General features: G+C 55.2%; 1 protein-coding gene across 3 annotated transcripts in view; it reads left to right on the forward strand.

Annotated features, from left to right (window-relative positions):
* SAMD11 (sterile alpha motif domain containing 11) overlaps positions 1–14773 on the forward strand; it is a 79160-nt gene that overhangs the window by 34967 nt on the left and 29420 nt on the right. For all 3 annotated transcript variants that reach the window (XM_029066709.2, XM_029066711.2, XM_029066712.2), the window contains exon 4: positions 7130–7180. In XM_029066709.2, coding sequence (XP_028922542.2) covers positions 7130–7180 — 51 coding nt within the window. The remainder of the gene's footprint in view (positions 1–7129; positions 7181–14773) is intronic.

Consider the following 14773-nt stretch of genomic DNA (forward strand, 5'->3'; position numbering starts at 1 on the left):
CCCAGGGGAAAAGTGTTAGAGGTGTTTGTCCTGGAGAGAGGAGGCAGAGAGGAAAGGGTTTCTAGGGAGAAGGAGGTCTGGGTCTGAAGGAAACACGGGCAGTAGGAGAGAGTATGGTTTGACAGACCCTAGACTGTTAGTTCACTGTGGGCAGGGAATGTGTCTGTTACATTGTTATATTAGTACAGTACTCTGCACACAGTAAGTGCCCACTAAATACAATTGACTGACAAGGAAGCACCTCCTCACTATCAGGGGGATATCCCTGGAACAAACTACCCAGTTTCTGTCCATGGACATCCTGGGTGGTAATAATAATAATAATAGTACTTGTGAAGTGTTTATTATGTGCCAAGCCCTGTTCTAAGCTCTGGTGTAGATACAAGTTAATTAGATTGGACACTGTTCCTTATCCCCATTTTACAGATGAGGTAACTGAGGCCCAGAGAAGTGCAGTGACTTGCCCAAGGTCATACAGCAGACATGTGGCAGAGTTGGGATTAGAAACCAGGTCCTTCTGACTCCCAGGTTTGTGTTCTAGTAGCTCTCCAGGCTGAGGCTGGGGAACTGGCCAGACAGCTCCAGGATTCTGGAATGTAAATACCCTGACCACCTGATACACCAGCAAAAACATTCTCTCCCTCAAAATCCTGGGGTGTCCTTGTACTCCGCCCCTTTCCCAAACAGAGCCACAATCAACGAGGAGTGACGAGGCCACCGAGCCAGGACGCGAGGAGGGAGAATAGGAAGGTCCGATTCGGGGTAGTTGCGGCTGGGCCCAGAAGCGAACACGGAGCCTGGCTCCAGCAGCCAAAGAGTCGTCACCTGTCACCGACCTGGGGGCATTCAGAGTGCAAGGTTGGGCCAAACGGAGAGCGAGGTGGGGCGCAGCTGAGGCCCCATGGGACCCGTAGTTTCTGGGAGTGGCTGCTCAGTCTTGGAGCCTCCAAGAGAAGAGTTTTGGTCACCCTGAGCGAGGTCAGAGCAGTGCAGGAAGCAGGGAGGGACGCGGGGGGATGGGAAGGGGCCGTGGGCCAGCTGGACCCAGGACCCATCTGCTTTCTGTTTCCAGTTCACCTGCTGTTCTTTCTGGAGTGGGGCCTTTGGCGGGGAGGGTCAAGGCCGGAACCAGTGCTGGCTCCTCTCACAGTTAAAGTTGGGGGGTTGAGGGGCCAGAGCTTGCCAGGTTGGGGAAAACGTGGCTTCTAGCCCTAGCCCAGGTCCGCATGTGCACAGGACCCATGGGAGCCTTCCACGAGCCCCAGCACCTTGCAAGGGCATTAATGCCCATGGTTGACCTTTAGGTGAGGGTGAGCTTGGCTGGATTCTGCGGCTTGAGTCTGAGCTGGAGCGATTCACCGGGGAGGTATCTGCCTGGAACCTGGCCGGAATGGTGGTTGTGGACCTGGGGTGGGCCTCCGTACTGTACTTGGCCAACATGACCAACAAAGAGTTAATGCACGCGTGTTTCAGCCGGATGTTCAGCGGGGTGAGCTGAAGGAGGACGGCGCCATCGGGTCAGGTCAGGTCAGATAGGGTCGGGCTGTGTCCCTCCCCCAGAGACCGGGCTGAGCAGGATGGAGCGCTGGATCCAAGCCTGGACCCTACAGGCCCCGTGAGGACCAGTCATTTCTAACTCGAAGCCATTGGTGGGGCCAGTGGTCCAGGGTGGCCTGTCAGGGGCGGGTTCAGGGAGCCCTAGGGCCTGAGTTCAGGGATCTCTTGATCCCCAGCCCCAGATTTAGTTTGGGACCTTGCTGGAGCTTAGAGGAGCTGGAGCGTTTTTGCAGGACGATGGGCTTTACTGGGGAGGCCTCGCAGATTCTCAGGGGCTTAACTGTTACCCTGCCTGACCCGACTGAATCCGTGCATTCACCCTTTCTCTGTGGGTCCCTCCTGCCTCGGGAATCTTTCCCTCAACCTTTCTGGGTCTCTCGCCCTGAGGTTCTCTCTCCTTGGTTCTGTGTCCTCTCTGGCTCTGTGGGTTTCTTTCCCTTTCTCTGTGGTCTCTCTCACTGGCTCTGAGGGTTTCTCTCTCTGGCTCTGTGGGCCTCTCTCCCTGACTCTGAGGGTTTCTCTCCCTTAGTCTGTGGTCTCTCTCACTGGCTCTGAGGGTTTTTCTCTCTCTCTCTCTGGCTCCGTGGGCCTCTTTCCCTGGCTCTGAGAGTTTCTCACTCTGACTCTATGGGCCCCTCTTCCTTTCTCTGGGGAGTCTCTCCCCTGGCTCTGAGCGTTTCTCTCTCTCTCTGGCTCTGGGGGCCTCTGTCCGTCTCTGTCGGTGCCCCTCCCTGCCTCTGAGGATCTTTCTCCCTTGCTCTGTGGATCTCTCTTCCTGTCTCTGTGGATTTTTCTCACTGTCTCTGGGGGTCTCCCTATCCTGTGACTCTCTCTTCCTGTCTCTGAGGGCTCTCCTCCTCTCTCCTTTTCTCTGTGGGTCTCTCTCCCAGGCTCTGAGGATCTCTCTCCCTTGCTCTGTGGTCCGCTCTCCCTGTCTCTGCAGCCCTCTCTCCCTGCCTTTGTGGATCTCTTCTTGGCTCTGTTGGCCTGTCTCCCTGTCTCTGAGGGTCTCTCTCCCTTGACTCTTTGTCCTTGTTTCTGTGAGTTTCTGTGCTTCTGATGTCTTTGTGTTTCTCTCCCTGTTTGTCACTGTCTCTGAGGGTCTCTCCCATCTGTCTACACTCCCCGGCCCGAGTCTCTGCCCCTCCTCCACTCCTTGCCCTGTCCTCAGCCCGGCTTGAAACCGCTCCTATTGCCGTCTAAGAGGAAAGACGAGAGTGAGAGCGTATGGTATGGGCTTCGGCCTGAGCCAGTAGGGGCGGGGAGAGGAGTGTCAGGGTGTCTCGCGATGCTCCCTCTGCGCTCAGAACAGTGCCTGGCACATAGTAAGTGCTTAACGAATGCCAAAGTATTCATGTCTATCTCCCCCTCTAGACTGTATGCTCATTATGGGCCGGGAATTGATCTGTTATACTTTACTCTCCTCAGCGCTTAGTACAGTGCTCTGCATACAGTAAGTGCTCAATAAATACTATTGGCTGACTGTGGTGTGGGGAGACCTTTTGGTGTAAGGGACCTAGTGGGAGATTAGCCCCAAAGAGTCTCCCCCTCTGGCATACTGCTTACCAGGGGGTCGTGGATGAGGTGGTTTCTTGCAGGGGGCCTAGCCCGAACCCCTGCCCCCCCACCAGGTTGGCCGGCGTCAACCGGAGACTGCGTGGTTCAGAATCCTTTCTCAAATCCGATTTTGTTGTCCTGGAGGAGACGGGGCTGAGGCTGGTCTGGGTGAGAGAGAGGCAGGGTGATGGTGATCTGTGGTCATCTCCGTCCCATGGCCTGGCCCCGTGGGCTCTGCGATTCGCTGGGCGACCTTGGCAGGTCTCTGCCCCTCTCTGTGTCTCAGTGTCTGGCTCCTCTGAGGCTGACCTCAGCCGGCATTATTGTTATCATTCTTAGGGGAATCGGCCACCCGTCGGGCCGGGGCTGGCGGGCCCTCTCCGCTGGCCCCGTCCCCCTCTGCCCTTTCCGACATCTCCCCTTGCCCCCTGCCCCCCAACCCCCCTCTCCGCCATCCCCCTCACCGAGCCCTGTGTGGCCGCTCCGTCGCCGGGGGGCCAGCTGCGATGTGTTATTAGGTTCTTAATAACGCGCCCTGGCGAGTCGGGCGGGGGCGTCCCCTCCTCCCCCTTTCCTCTCCCCCTCCCCTTTTCCCTCCCGCTCAGTGTGGCTTAGTGGAAAGAAAACGGGCTTGGGAGTCAGAGGACGTGGGTTCTAATCCCGACTCCGCCGCATGTCTGCTGTGTGACCATAGGCAATGGAAGAAGACGGGCTTGGGAGTCAGAGGACGTGGGTTCTAATGACGACTCCGCCACATGTCTGCTGTGTGACCTTGGGCAAGCCATTTCACTTCTCTAGGCCTCAGTCACCTCATCTCTAAAATGGAGATTAAGACTGTGAGCCCCACGTGGGACAACCTGAATGCCTTGTATCTATCCCAGCGCTTAAAACAGTGCTTGGCACATAGTAAAAGTTTAACAAATACCATAAATTTTTTTCTCCCTACCCCCTTTCCCTTCTCCCCCATTCCCTTCCTGCTCCTCCTCCTCTTCTCCCTCCCGCCTTCGCTTTTCTCCTCCCCCTCCCCTTTTCCCTCCCCGACCCCCTTCCCTCCCTTCCGCCCCCCTCGGGTCCTGGCCGGGCGCCGGAACGTTTCCCCAGCCGGGACTCGGCCCGCGTTGGTAATTTGATTTCAATTGAATGAATAATGTGCAGGGGGAGGAGGAGGAGGACCCGCTCTGCCGCCGCCGCCGCCGCCCGCCACTTGGAGAGAAAAAACCCGTAGAAATAGCCGGGGCGCCGCCAAGCTCCTGGGCAGAAGGGAAAAAAAAAAGGAAAAAATAATGAAGTTTTAATTCCGTGCCTACCTACTGACTTGCCTAAAGACCCGCCGGTGTTTCTGTATCCGCCTCCCAGCCCCACCGACTGCTTCCCATGAGTGGTGGAGACGGACGGATGGAAGAAGGGCCAAAGGAGCCGCCCCCCTCCCAAAACAGGACCCCCGCCTCCCTTGGGACATTTGGGCTTCTCGTCTGTCGGCTCGGACCGAGGCGGAGCCAAGGGGGAGGAGGAAGAATTAGGGCCGGGGGCTCTTATGGCTGCCCTCGAGGAACAGGTCCATTCTCCCTTCGGGGCCGGGGTGGCCGTTGGAGACATCCTGTCGGGACCGGGATGGCCGCTGGAGACTTCCCCGTCGGGGCCGGGGTGGCCGCTGGAGTCGTCCTGTCGGGGCCAGGGTGGACGCCCTGTCGAAGCCGGAGTCGGGGTGACCGCTGGGGACTTCTTGTCGGGGCCGAGGTCGCCCTGTCGGGGCCGGGGTGACCGCCGGGGACGCCCAGTCGAACAGGGGCCGGGCAGGTCATCAGCGCCCAGAGAGCTGAGCAGGACTGAGCAAAGAAAGCGTCCTGGGCGGGGGAGGCTCCTCCGCAAATGGGCTCCTGACAACCCCCACCCCCCCAACACACACAAACACACACACACAAAAAAGCACACACATACACACACACACTCAGCATGGGGCCATAACTACAAAGCCGAGGCCCCAGGCCCAGAAGCGCCGCCGGAGGCGGCCGGCCGAAGGAGTCTGTCACCAGCAGGACCGTATGTCCCCCCACCCCCCCCCCTCCATCCCCCGGCCCCGACCCCAGCCCCTCGGAGCCGCCGAGCCGCGGGGTCCTTTGTCTGGGGCTTCGAAGGCGGGAGGAGGGGGGTCTGCGCGCCCGGGGAAGGCGGGAGAGGTGGGGGAAGAGTGGGTTTGCGCTAATGGAGTTAATCAATCCGTCCCCATGCATAATGCATTGGGGGAAACAACGCGGAGCCGAAAAGCCAAATAAAATTAAATCCCCTCTGCGGGGCTGGAGCTGGGGCTGCCGGGCCCGAGGAGGGGGGCTCGGCGGGAAGCAGGGGGAGGGAAACATCTCCCCCACTCCCCGTTACAGTCGTTAGGGCAATCAGCGCCGGACCAGGTGGCCGGCGGGGCCTGGGGGAAGGCGTTGGCCCTCGGGGTCACGAGCCCCCCGAGCAAGGCAAAGATCAGCCCACCTGGGGCTCTAGCGGGGCCTCCTTCGGCCAGGGAGAGGATTGGACTCTGGAGCTTCTTTCTGACCCCACTAGCCCACTGGCCCACCAACCAAAGTCGGGCCAGACCCCGGGTTCTGACTCCCAGCTTCCAGGCCCAGGGGGTCCAAAGGGGAAATGGGCAGATTCGGGCCTCCCGGGAGGAGGGGTGACTGCGGGTGTGCCCCTGTGGTGGGTAGCTGTGTGTGTGGTCTGTACGTTGTTTGTGTCAGCATACTGTTTGTGTTTTCTACATATTGTCTGTGTGTGGTCAGTGTGTATCTGCATGCTATGTGTGACTATATGCGGCAATGTGTATTTGCATGTTGTCTGGTAGGATCATGTGTATCCTTTTTTTAATGGTGTCCGTTAAGCGCTTACTATACGTCAAGCACTTTTCTAAGCGCTGGGCTAGATACAGGTTTATCAGGTTGGACACAATCCTTGTCTTATATGGGTCTCACAGTCTAAATTGGAGGGAGGAGGATTTAATCCCTGTTTTACAGATGAAGTAACTGAGGCGCAGAGAAGTGATGTGACTAGCTCAAGGTCGGAGAGGAAGCAATTGGCAGAGTCGGGATTAGAATCCAGATCCACTGACTCCCAGGCCCATACTCTTTCTACTAGGTCATGCTGCTATTTCACTGTACTTCTGTGGCTGGGTGTGCCTGTACATTCCCGTGTGTATATTTGTGCCCGTAGGAGTGTGTCTCAATGTGTGTATGTATGTATGGCACTCTGCCCCAGTGCATCTAGGATTGGATCTTTTTATTCTCTTTGGATCTGCTTTCCTGTTAGACTGTAAACTCCTTGAGGTCAGGGATCTTTGAAGAGTCTTTGAGCTCTTGTGGAACTCCCCCAAGTGCTGATTAGGCACTCAGTAAATACTGCTGATTGATTGTGAGAATGAGGGGGTGCGTGTCTATGGTTTTGTAAATGACTGGGTGACTGACTGTCTGGTGTTAATTGCATATATGCCTATGACCTTTTTTTAATGGTATTTGTTAAGCTCTTGCTATGTGTCAGACACTGTTCTAAGCACTGGGGTAGATACAAGTTAATCAGGTTGGACACAATCCATGTCCCACATGGGGCTTTCAGTCTTAATCCCCATTTTCCAGATGAGGTAACTGAGGCACAGAGTAGGGAAGTGACTTGTCCAAGGTCACGGAGTGTGACTGTGTATACAGTCTGTAGGTGTATAATGCCAATACTGAGTAGTGGAGCCCAGCGATCCATTCAGCTTCCCCACTTCCTGGCACGTGTGAATGGAGAGAGGCAGGCAGTGGATTGGCCTGTCCAGTCAGATATTGTGTGGGTGGGAGTGGACTGCTCAGCCTCCCTGAGGAGGGAGGAGGAGGGAGAAACCAGGCTTGTGGCTGCTGGGCAGGGGGAAGGGAAGGGTGGATTGTCAACATGGGGAGGCGGAAAGGAAGAGGCTGTGGGCATGAGTCCCAGGGGCAGAGTGACCAACAGGAAACAACCATGAAAGTGACAGGTGTATTTTCTTTATTTATAGGATCCACACTCACTGGGACCTCAACATCTCTTTCCGAGAGACGTCCTGCAGGTACATGCTGGGACTACCCTGTTTGGGGGCTGGGAAGTTCTGAACAGTGGGCCTGGAAGGAAATGAACCTGTGTGTGTGTGTGTGTGTGTGTCTGTGTGTCTGCCCGCCTGCCTCTCTGTGTCTTGCTTTCTGCCTGTCTCTGTCTTTCCATCTCTCCAGCTCTGCCCAACTCTGTTGACAGCTTACTTTTCTCCTGCTCCTTTCTCCTATTTTCCTGTTGGAGTTGAGGGATGAGACATCTCGTCTTATGTCTGGGGTTGCTACGAGGCTGACTCTCCCCATTTCGGATCCGGTCTCCCCAGCCAGTGTCGGCTCCGCTGCAGGTTTACTTTGATTTATATCCCTGACAGTCCTGGATTACGAAGCAGAATTACAATAAAAACATCTTTAAACTTATTTCCACCTCATTCTGGAGTTGCTAGCTCAACTGATCATTTTTATGGACTGTCATGAGCGTTAATGAAATTTTATGAGCGTTTGACTTGGGACATTCCAGGGTAAATCTGCAACGAGACTTGCATCTCTCTGATCTCCCCCATCCCCTCGGCTCCCCGCTGCAAGGGCCGTGAGGGCAGGGGCTGCCGGAGGCAGACCAGTCAGGGAGAAAGTCTGACCCTGGCTGGGACCAGAGCCTTATTTCTTGGGCCCAGAGCCCAGGGAATCTCTCCCAGGTCCGTCACCCCTCGGGCCCAATGAGGATGGAGAGCAGGGAGCCCCAGTCTCAAGCTAGGCTTCCAGCACATCTCAGTTCACCATGGGGCCCAGAAGCACGGTCTTGGTCCCTGTTCACTCCCCTTCGGCCTTTCTGGGTACGGTGCTGAATCAGAAGTCTGCAACTTCTAGCTGCTGCTAATTATGCAGTACAGGTGGGCAGCCTCCCCACCCCCCCACCCCCAACAAGGACTCCGAATGTAGACCAGGACCACCTGGACCAACTAATCCTCGGCCCTGGCCTGTTCAGGTTGGATGAGAGGTGCTTCCTTTCCTGGTGCTCCCCTCTGGGTCCCAAGCAGTAGCTGGTCTGGAGCCCCCAAATCCATTTTGTTTCCAGCCACATCTACCTCTCCCATCTTTTTCCCCTGCTCCACCCATCACCTAGGATGTCCCCTAGCCTACTAAATGGGAGTGGGAAACTTGGGGGAACAGGAGGTCCAGACATAGACAGTTGGTGGGAGAGGAACGGGAGCTGAGCATGCCCAAGTAGATTTATAAGATTGGACTCTGCGTTAGGGCGCCATGATCAATCTGCCAGATCCCTGACCCTTCTGACCTTCTTGGAGACTCAGGGCCGTGGGTCCCGAATGTGGAGGATCCTGGTCTGAGGAGTGGGTTACAGATGGTGCTGGGGTTGGAGGGGGTAGGGACTATAGTAGGAGCAATGCTCCAGCAGCTGGGTAATGACCAACCATCTAGCCATCTTTTGGTCTGTCTGCTTGAGCTTCTCTGTGCCAGTGACCACAAGCATCAGAGCCAAGCAGCTCGTGACTTTGAAGGTCATAGCTGAACCTGGACCATCCCCCTGTGTCTGCGGGAACCTCTGGGTGGCCAGCTTTGGGAGGGGTTGGGAGACTCTCTCTGTCATTTGTCTGTCTGGAGGGCTGTGGGGGAGGGATCAGTGACTCCAGGGCTGGCCACAGGGAGGGCAATCTCCCTCTGTATTTCCCACCCCCGGTAGGGGAGGGGAGACATGCTGAGACCTGGGAATCCTGTTTCCCCCCCCCCCCCCCCCCCATCTCCCACCAAGGGGCCACAGGACCAGGCATGCACCCTCAGGGACAACAACAGAGTCAGGGGCAAGGGCTGGAGGGAACAGCCAGGTGTGTTTCCGGAACCAGAGAGGGTTGCGGGTTGGAAGTCAGGAAAGGCCCATACTCCCCCGTCTGACATTCTCTCTGTCTTTGAACCTTCCTTACTCAAAACCTCCACGTTTCCTCTTCTGCAGATCCTGTTTACTGGGCCAGAAGGGCAGTGGGGAGGGGTGATAACAGTTTGAGGGCTTTATCAAGATAGGAAATATATTAGATTCTCTCCCCCCCCCCCCCCGCACAGCCCAGTCCCCCTACTCCCCTACTTCTACAGCCCAGTCTGCATACAGTTTTCCACCTGCAGCCCATGACAGTGATAATGATGATATTTAAGTGCTTACTATATGTCAAGCACTGTTCTAAGCGCTGCTCTTCCCCTACCACTTCTGTAGCCCAGCTTTGGGGTTCTCCAAAGATGGGGGAATTGAGAAACTTCAGAGTTTTGTTTCCCCTTTGGTGTTTTCTGGATGTTTCTCCCCTCGCCCCCTCCTCAAAAAAAAAAAAAAAGAGACTGGATGCTGTCCAGGCAGCTGCCTCTATGCTCTCTGGCCATGTACTGCAGCTGCGCTGACCTCTGACTGCTCTCCTCTTTGCCTTTGATGGAGATTGTACTTCAAGTCCCCTCTCCCCCACTCCTTTTCAATCAATCAATAGCATTTATAGAGTGCCTGTTATGTGAAAAACACTGTACTAAGTGCTTAGGAAAATGCAATAGAGTTAAAAAGCACAATCCCTGCCCACAAGGAGTTTACAATCCAGCAGGGAGAGGATGGGTGGAGATGGAGGGGGAATAATAATAACTGTGGTATTTGTTAAACACTTACTAAATGCCAGACACTGTTCTAACTGCTGGGATAGATACAAGATAATTGGAAATGGGCAGACACAAATTAGAGAATGCTAGGGAATTGTGGGAATTTAACTGCTTAGGTGGCGAGAAAGAGCTGGAATGGTAGTTGATAGATATAGATTGCGGAGATCAGCGATTGCTAAGAGAAAAATGTGCACTCAAAAGAACTGTGAAGGTGGGGAGAGCAGAAGTCTGTCCGATATGAAGCGGGAGAGAGTTCTAGGTGGGGGAGGGCTTGAGCAAGAGGTTATGGGTGGGTTAGACAGAAATGAGTCACAGAAATGAGAGGGATGAAAAATACAATCTGGAGTATTATAGGAGATAAGAGTGGATAAGTAGGAGGGAGAAAGCTGACTGAGTACCTTAAAGCCAATGGCTAGGAGTCTGCTTAATAAGGAGAGGAATGGGTAACTATTTGAGGTTTTTGAGGAGTGAAGAGATGTGTACAGTTTTAAAAGAATAGTTCCGGCAGCGGACTGAAGCATGGATTGGAGAAGGCAGAGAGACCAGTGAGGAGGCTGATGCAGTAGTCAAACTGAGATATGACAAGTGCCTGAACTAACATGGTGGCTGTTTGGGTGAAGAGGAAGGGACATATTCTGACAATGTTGTGGAGCAAGAACTGATAGGATTTGGGGACAGACTGACTCAGGCCATTGGAAGAGGAGGACTCAAGAATAATGCCAATGTCATGCTTTTCAGCAATGAGGAGGGTAGTGGTTCTGTCCACTGTGATAGGAAAGTTAGTTGGAAGAGAGGGTTTGGTGGATGGGTGGAGGGTTTAGTTTTGGGTATAGTGAGCGTAAAGTGCCGGAGGGACAACTGTGTAGAGCTGTACTGGGACCCAAAGGAAATGTGAGATTGTGGAGGTGAGAGGTCCAGGCTATCAAGGTAGATTTAGGAGTCATCTTCATAGGAGTGGTTGTTGAAGCTGTGGGAGATGACCTCCCTAAGGGAGTAAGTGTAAACTGAAAAAAGAGAGGGGCCCAGAGTCTTGAGGGACACCCCAAGTTAGGGGTGGGAAGCAGAGAATGAGCCCATGAAAGACACTGAGAAGGACTGGCCAGGGATGGAAAAAATGTCAGAAAAAACAAGATTAGCTAGGAAGATGGAAACGGTCCTCAGTGTCAGAGGCAGCTGAGAGGCTGAGAAGTAGGTCAGTATAGAGTCCTTTGTATTTGGCAAGCAAGAAGTAGCTGTAAGTCAGTATAGAGTCCTTTGTATTTGGCAAGCAAGAAGTAGCTGGTGACCTTGGAGAGAACAGTCTCCGTGGAATGAAAGGGATGGAAAACAAATTGTAGAGGATCATGAGGAGATGTGGAGATGTTGAGAGTTTATGTCCCACCCAAGGAGTTTGGATGAGACTAGGAAGAAAGATGTGGGGCCAAAGTTGGAGAGTAATAGTGGGGTCCTGAGGACATCTTTAGGGTAGAAGTGATGTGGGCATGTGAGGAGGCGGGGGGAAGGAGCCGTTCGCGAGGGAGGGGTTGGGGATGGCAGTTGGGGGGAAGAAGGGTGGAACAAATGTTTTTAAAATGTGGGACGCGACAGAGTGGGAGGTGGAAGAGATGGCTTAGAAAGATGATTTGGATGGGTGAGGAGATTTGGGGAGCTCACACCTGTTAGCACTGATTTTGTCAACAGAGTAGTTGGCAAAGTTGTCAGGAGTATGCAGTGGGGAAGGTGGGAGCACTGGGCAGTGGACCTGGGAGTCGTTAAGGGAGGAAAAGCAATGCCACTAAGCAGAAGAGAGGCCATAGCTTCCCACCCAAGAGAGGGTCCACCATCAGAGAGGAAGGGTCTGCCCATTCATTCATTCATTCAATTGTATTTATGGAGCGCTTACTGTGGGCAGAGCACTGTAGTGCCAGTTGTGCTCATCTGTCCTGGCCATGGCCAGGCTCGGGTGACCCAGTCAATCAATCATTCATTCAGTGGTATTAATTGAGTTCTTACTGCGTTCAGAGCATTGTACTAAGTGCTTGGAAGAGTTAAGTACAACATAGTTGGTAGATCTGTTCCTTGCCCACTACAAGCTTTCAGTCAATGAATCAATAGTATTTATGGAGCACCTATGCTTAGCTTGAGCACTATATTAATTGATTGGGCAAGTAAATGGAAAAGATGCAATCCCTGTCCACAAGGCACTTACAGTATTTTAGGGGTCAGGTGAGGCAGACATAAAACGAGGAGTGGCCAAACAGTGATGTCTGCCCGGATCCCATCCGACACTGAGCTGTGCATCCCCTGGGCCAGGCATAGAACACGTAGATGGGCCTGGCCCACGCTCAGAAGATGGTCTGGTCTGAGAGACTTTTGCTGTGGCTAGTGCTGAGAGGACTCTTGGGGCACCAGAGCTATGAGTTTCCCTGTTAAACTCCAGAATCTGCAGCTGGGCCACTTAGTGCTGGGTTCATTCAGTCTTGCATACATGCACACAAAGAAATGCACCCAGAGGCACAGGGCATAGTATACACACTGAACCACACAGAACCCATGGGCAATGAGTTAAAGTATTTCACGCACACACACACGCTTGAACATGCAGTGCATGTACCCATAGACATCTTGTGCCTTTCATGCCTCAGGCTTGGAGAAAATCTATTCACTGCTTCCAGGAAGGGGGAGAACAACTTTCCCAGTCATTCCCCTGCCTCCTCGCAAGAGTCCTGTTTTCTACCAGCCCTGCAGCTTCTCCATCCTGGAGAAACCCAGCGCTGCCCAGCCTTTCCAGTTTGGGACCCCACCTACAAACCTCCTGAGTTTCGCCCCACCCACCAAAGCCCAGTGACCCGCCTGGCAGGCCTCTTCCCTGCTGCCTTGCTCCATGACCACTATGGGCTTTGAGATTCCCCCATCCGTGCCTGCTTGCAGTTCGGCCCTGCGCACCCTTCAGACTCAACATGTTAATTATCAAAACCCCGACAAATGGACTGTCGCTATGGCAACCGGCATCCCTTAAAGGATTATTTATCTCCTCTTTGACCTTTCGCAAGATATGGATCCGCCATGACCCCCTTCTCCAACCCATTAAAATATAGAAATATAAAGCGTGGGGGCAGTGGGAGGGAGAAGGAGCGCCCGAGGCAAAGTGTCTCTGGCCGGACTCCCTCCCCCTTCCCCCAGCAGAAAGCTTTGGGAAGGGTTGGCTATTCGACCAGAGGTCGGGGTCAGGGTCTGGGAGGCCCCTGGTTGGGGGGGATAAGGGAGTCCTCTTGAGGCACTGACCCCGGGGAGGAGGCTGGGGACTGCAATTTTGGAGGATGGTGACCCCGAAGGCAATAGGTGCAGCTTCATTTGGGGCTGGGGCGGAGGGGAACCACGGCTTGGGCTAAAAAACACATTTCAGAGGTAGTGGCCGCCTCTCCGTGGATAAATTTGCATTCCTTGGCCCCAATTAATGAAACAAAACTGCCCCCACCATCAGGCCCTTGCCCTCTCCACTCCTGACAGCAGGAGCTTCCTTGAGGTCCGGAGGCCTCAGCTGCGGTCCTCCGGGCTGATCCCTCGCCCCCCACCAGATCTTGACTTGGTGAGGCCCCAGACGTGTGGCTGGCTTCTGGCAGGGTAGGGCCACCAGTCCCTCCTGGCGGCCCCTGCCCTGGAAAATCTGTGGGAATGGACCAGCTCCCAAAGGCCTTCGGTCTCTCCTAGCAGGAAAAGGGCTGTCCCCACAGCCCCTCCCCACACTGGGCCAGAGAGCTACCGAAGCCCACTGGCCCTGCCTAGGCCGCAGCGGCTGCGGTCGGTCGGTCATAGTGAGCCCCTCTCCTTGGCTTCAAGAGATGGGGGGTGGGCCAGGCGGTGGAGGGCCACCGGGCCATGGCCCGGGGTGAGGAGCCTCGCCGGTCCCTCGCCGCCCCATCTGTCTCCCCACCCCCCGCTGACGGCAGCGTTTATCTGCATTTGTCATCTGTCCCCGACAGCCTGTATTGATTCGGATGATTAAGGAGAACTGATAATCACCTCAAATTAATCCCATAAACTACTTAAAACACCGAATATTTGCATAATGCATCTTCAGGTGGCAGCTCGGAGTGGCTAAGCCGGAAAACTGCTGGGCTCAGGGGGCCAGGGCCGCTGCATCTGCCGTCGCCGGACCCACCCGCCAAAGGGTAGCTCGCCGGAGGGAGGCAGGCTTGGGGGAGGGAGGGGGGGCGGGGGCCAAGCCTGTTTGTGTCTGCGGCGCCTGAAAAGCCGGAGGGAGCCAGACGCCCCCGGAAGGTGGCTCCGTCTGCAGACTTTTCCGCCAAACCGATCGGCTTAGCGGGCGCCGGGCAGCAGATGAGCCTGGTCTCCTTGGGGCCGCGCTGGAGGGTCAGCGCGGAGCAGTGCCGGGAGAGGCCAGGGTAAGAGCCAAGGGGTGGCCGGGTGGGCTGGATGCTCCTCTGCAGGGATGGTGGCTGCCCTGGGACACCCAGTGTCAGCCAGACCCCTCCCACCACACACATACACCCAGAACAGGGACCCCGGGGGCTGCAGGAATGTGATCGGGGGGCTGGATGTCGTGTGAGCAGGGAGCCCCCCTTCCCACCCCCGACACAGTCCAGGGTGTTCGCTTCCATGTGGAAACAAGGCTTCTCGGAGGCAGGGGACAGGCCTTTCAGACCCAGCACAAGGCCAGCCCCACGCGTCTTTTTCCCCACTCAAGTCTACACTCTGGACCCATGCACCAGGAGTGCCCCTGAAGGGTTGAGGGGAGTAACGCTGTTTGTGGGAAATCAACTGCACATGGGGCACTGGGGTGGGCAGGGCCAGGGCTGGCCCCCATGGAGAGGGGTGCAGGGTGTGGGGTGAGGTGCGGGAGGGCAGGTCACCTTCCTGACCGTGAATCCCCCAAAGCCGCCAAATCAACAGGCTGTCAGGGGCAACATCTGCATAGCCCAAACCTTGAGGTTCAGAGTCCAGGCCCAAGACCCACCTGGCCCAGCTCAACC

This window comes from Ornithorhynchus anatinus, chromosome 5 (assembly GCF_004115215.2).
Source record: "Ornithorhynchus anatinus isolate Pmale09 chromosome 5, mOrnAna1.pri.v4, whole genome shotgun sequence".
Taxonomy (NCBI): Eukaryota; Metazoa; Chordata; class Mammalia; order Monotremata; family Ornithorhynchidae; genus Ornithorhynchus; species Ornithorhynchus anatinus.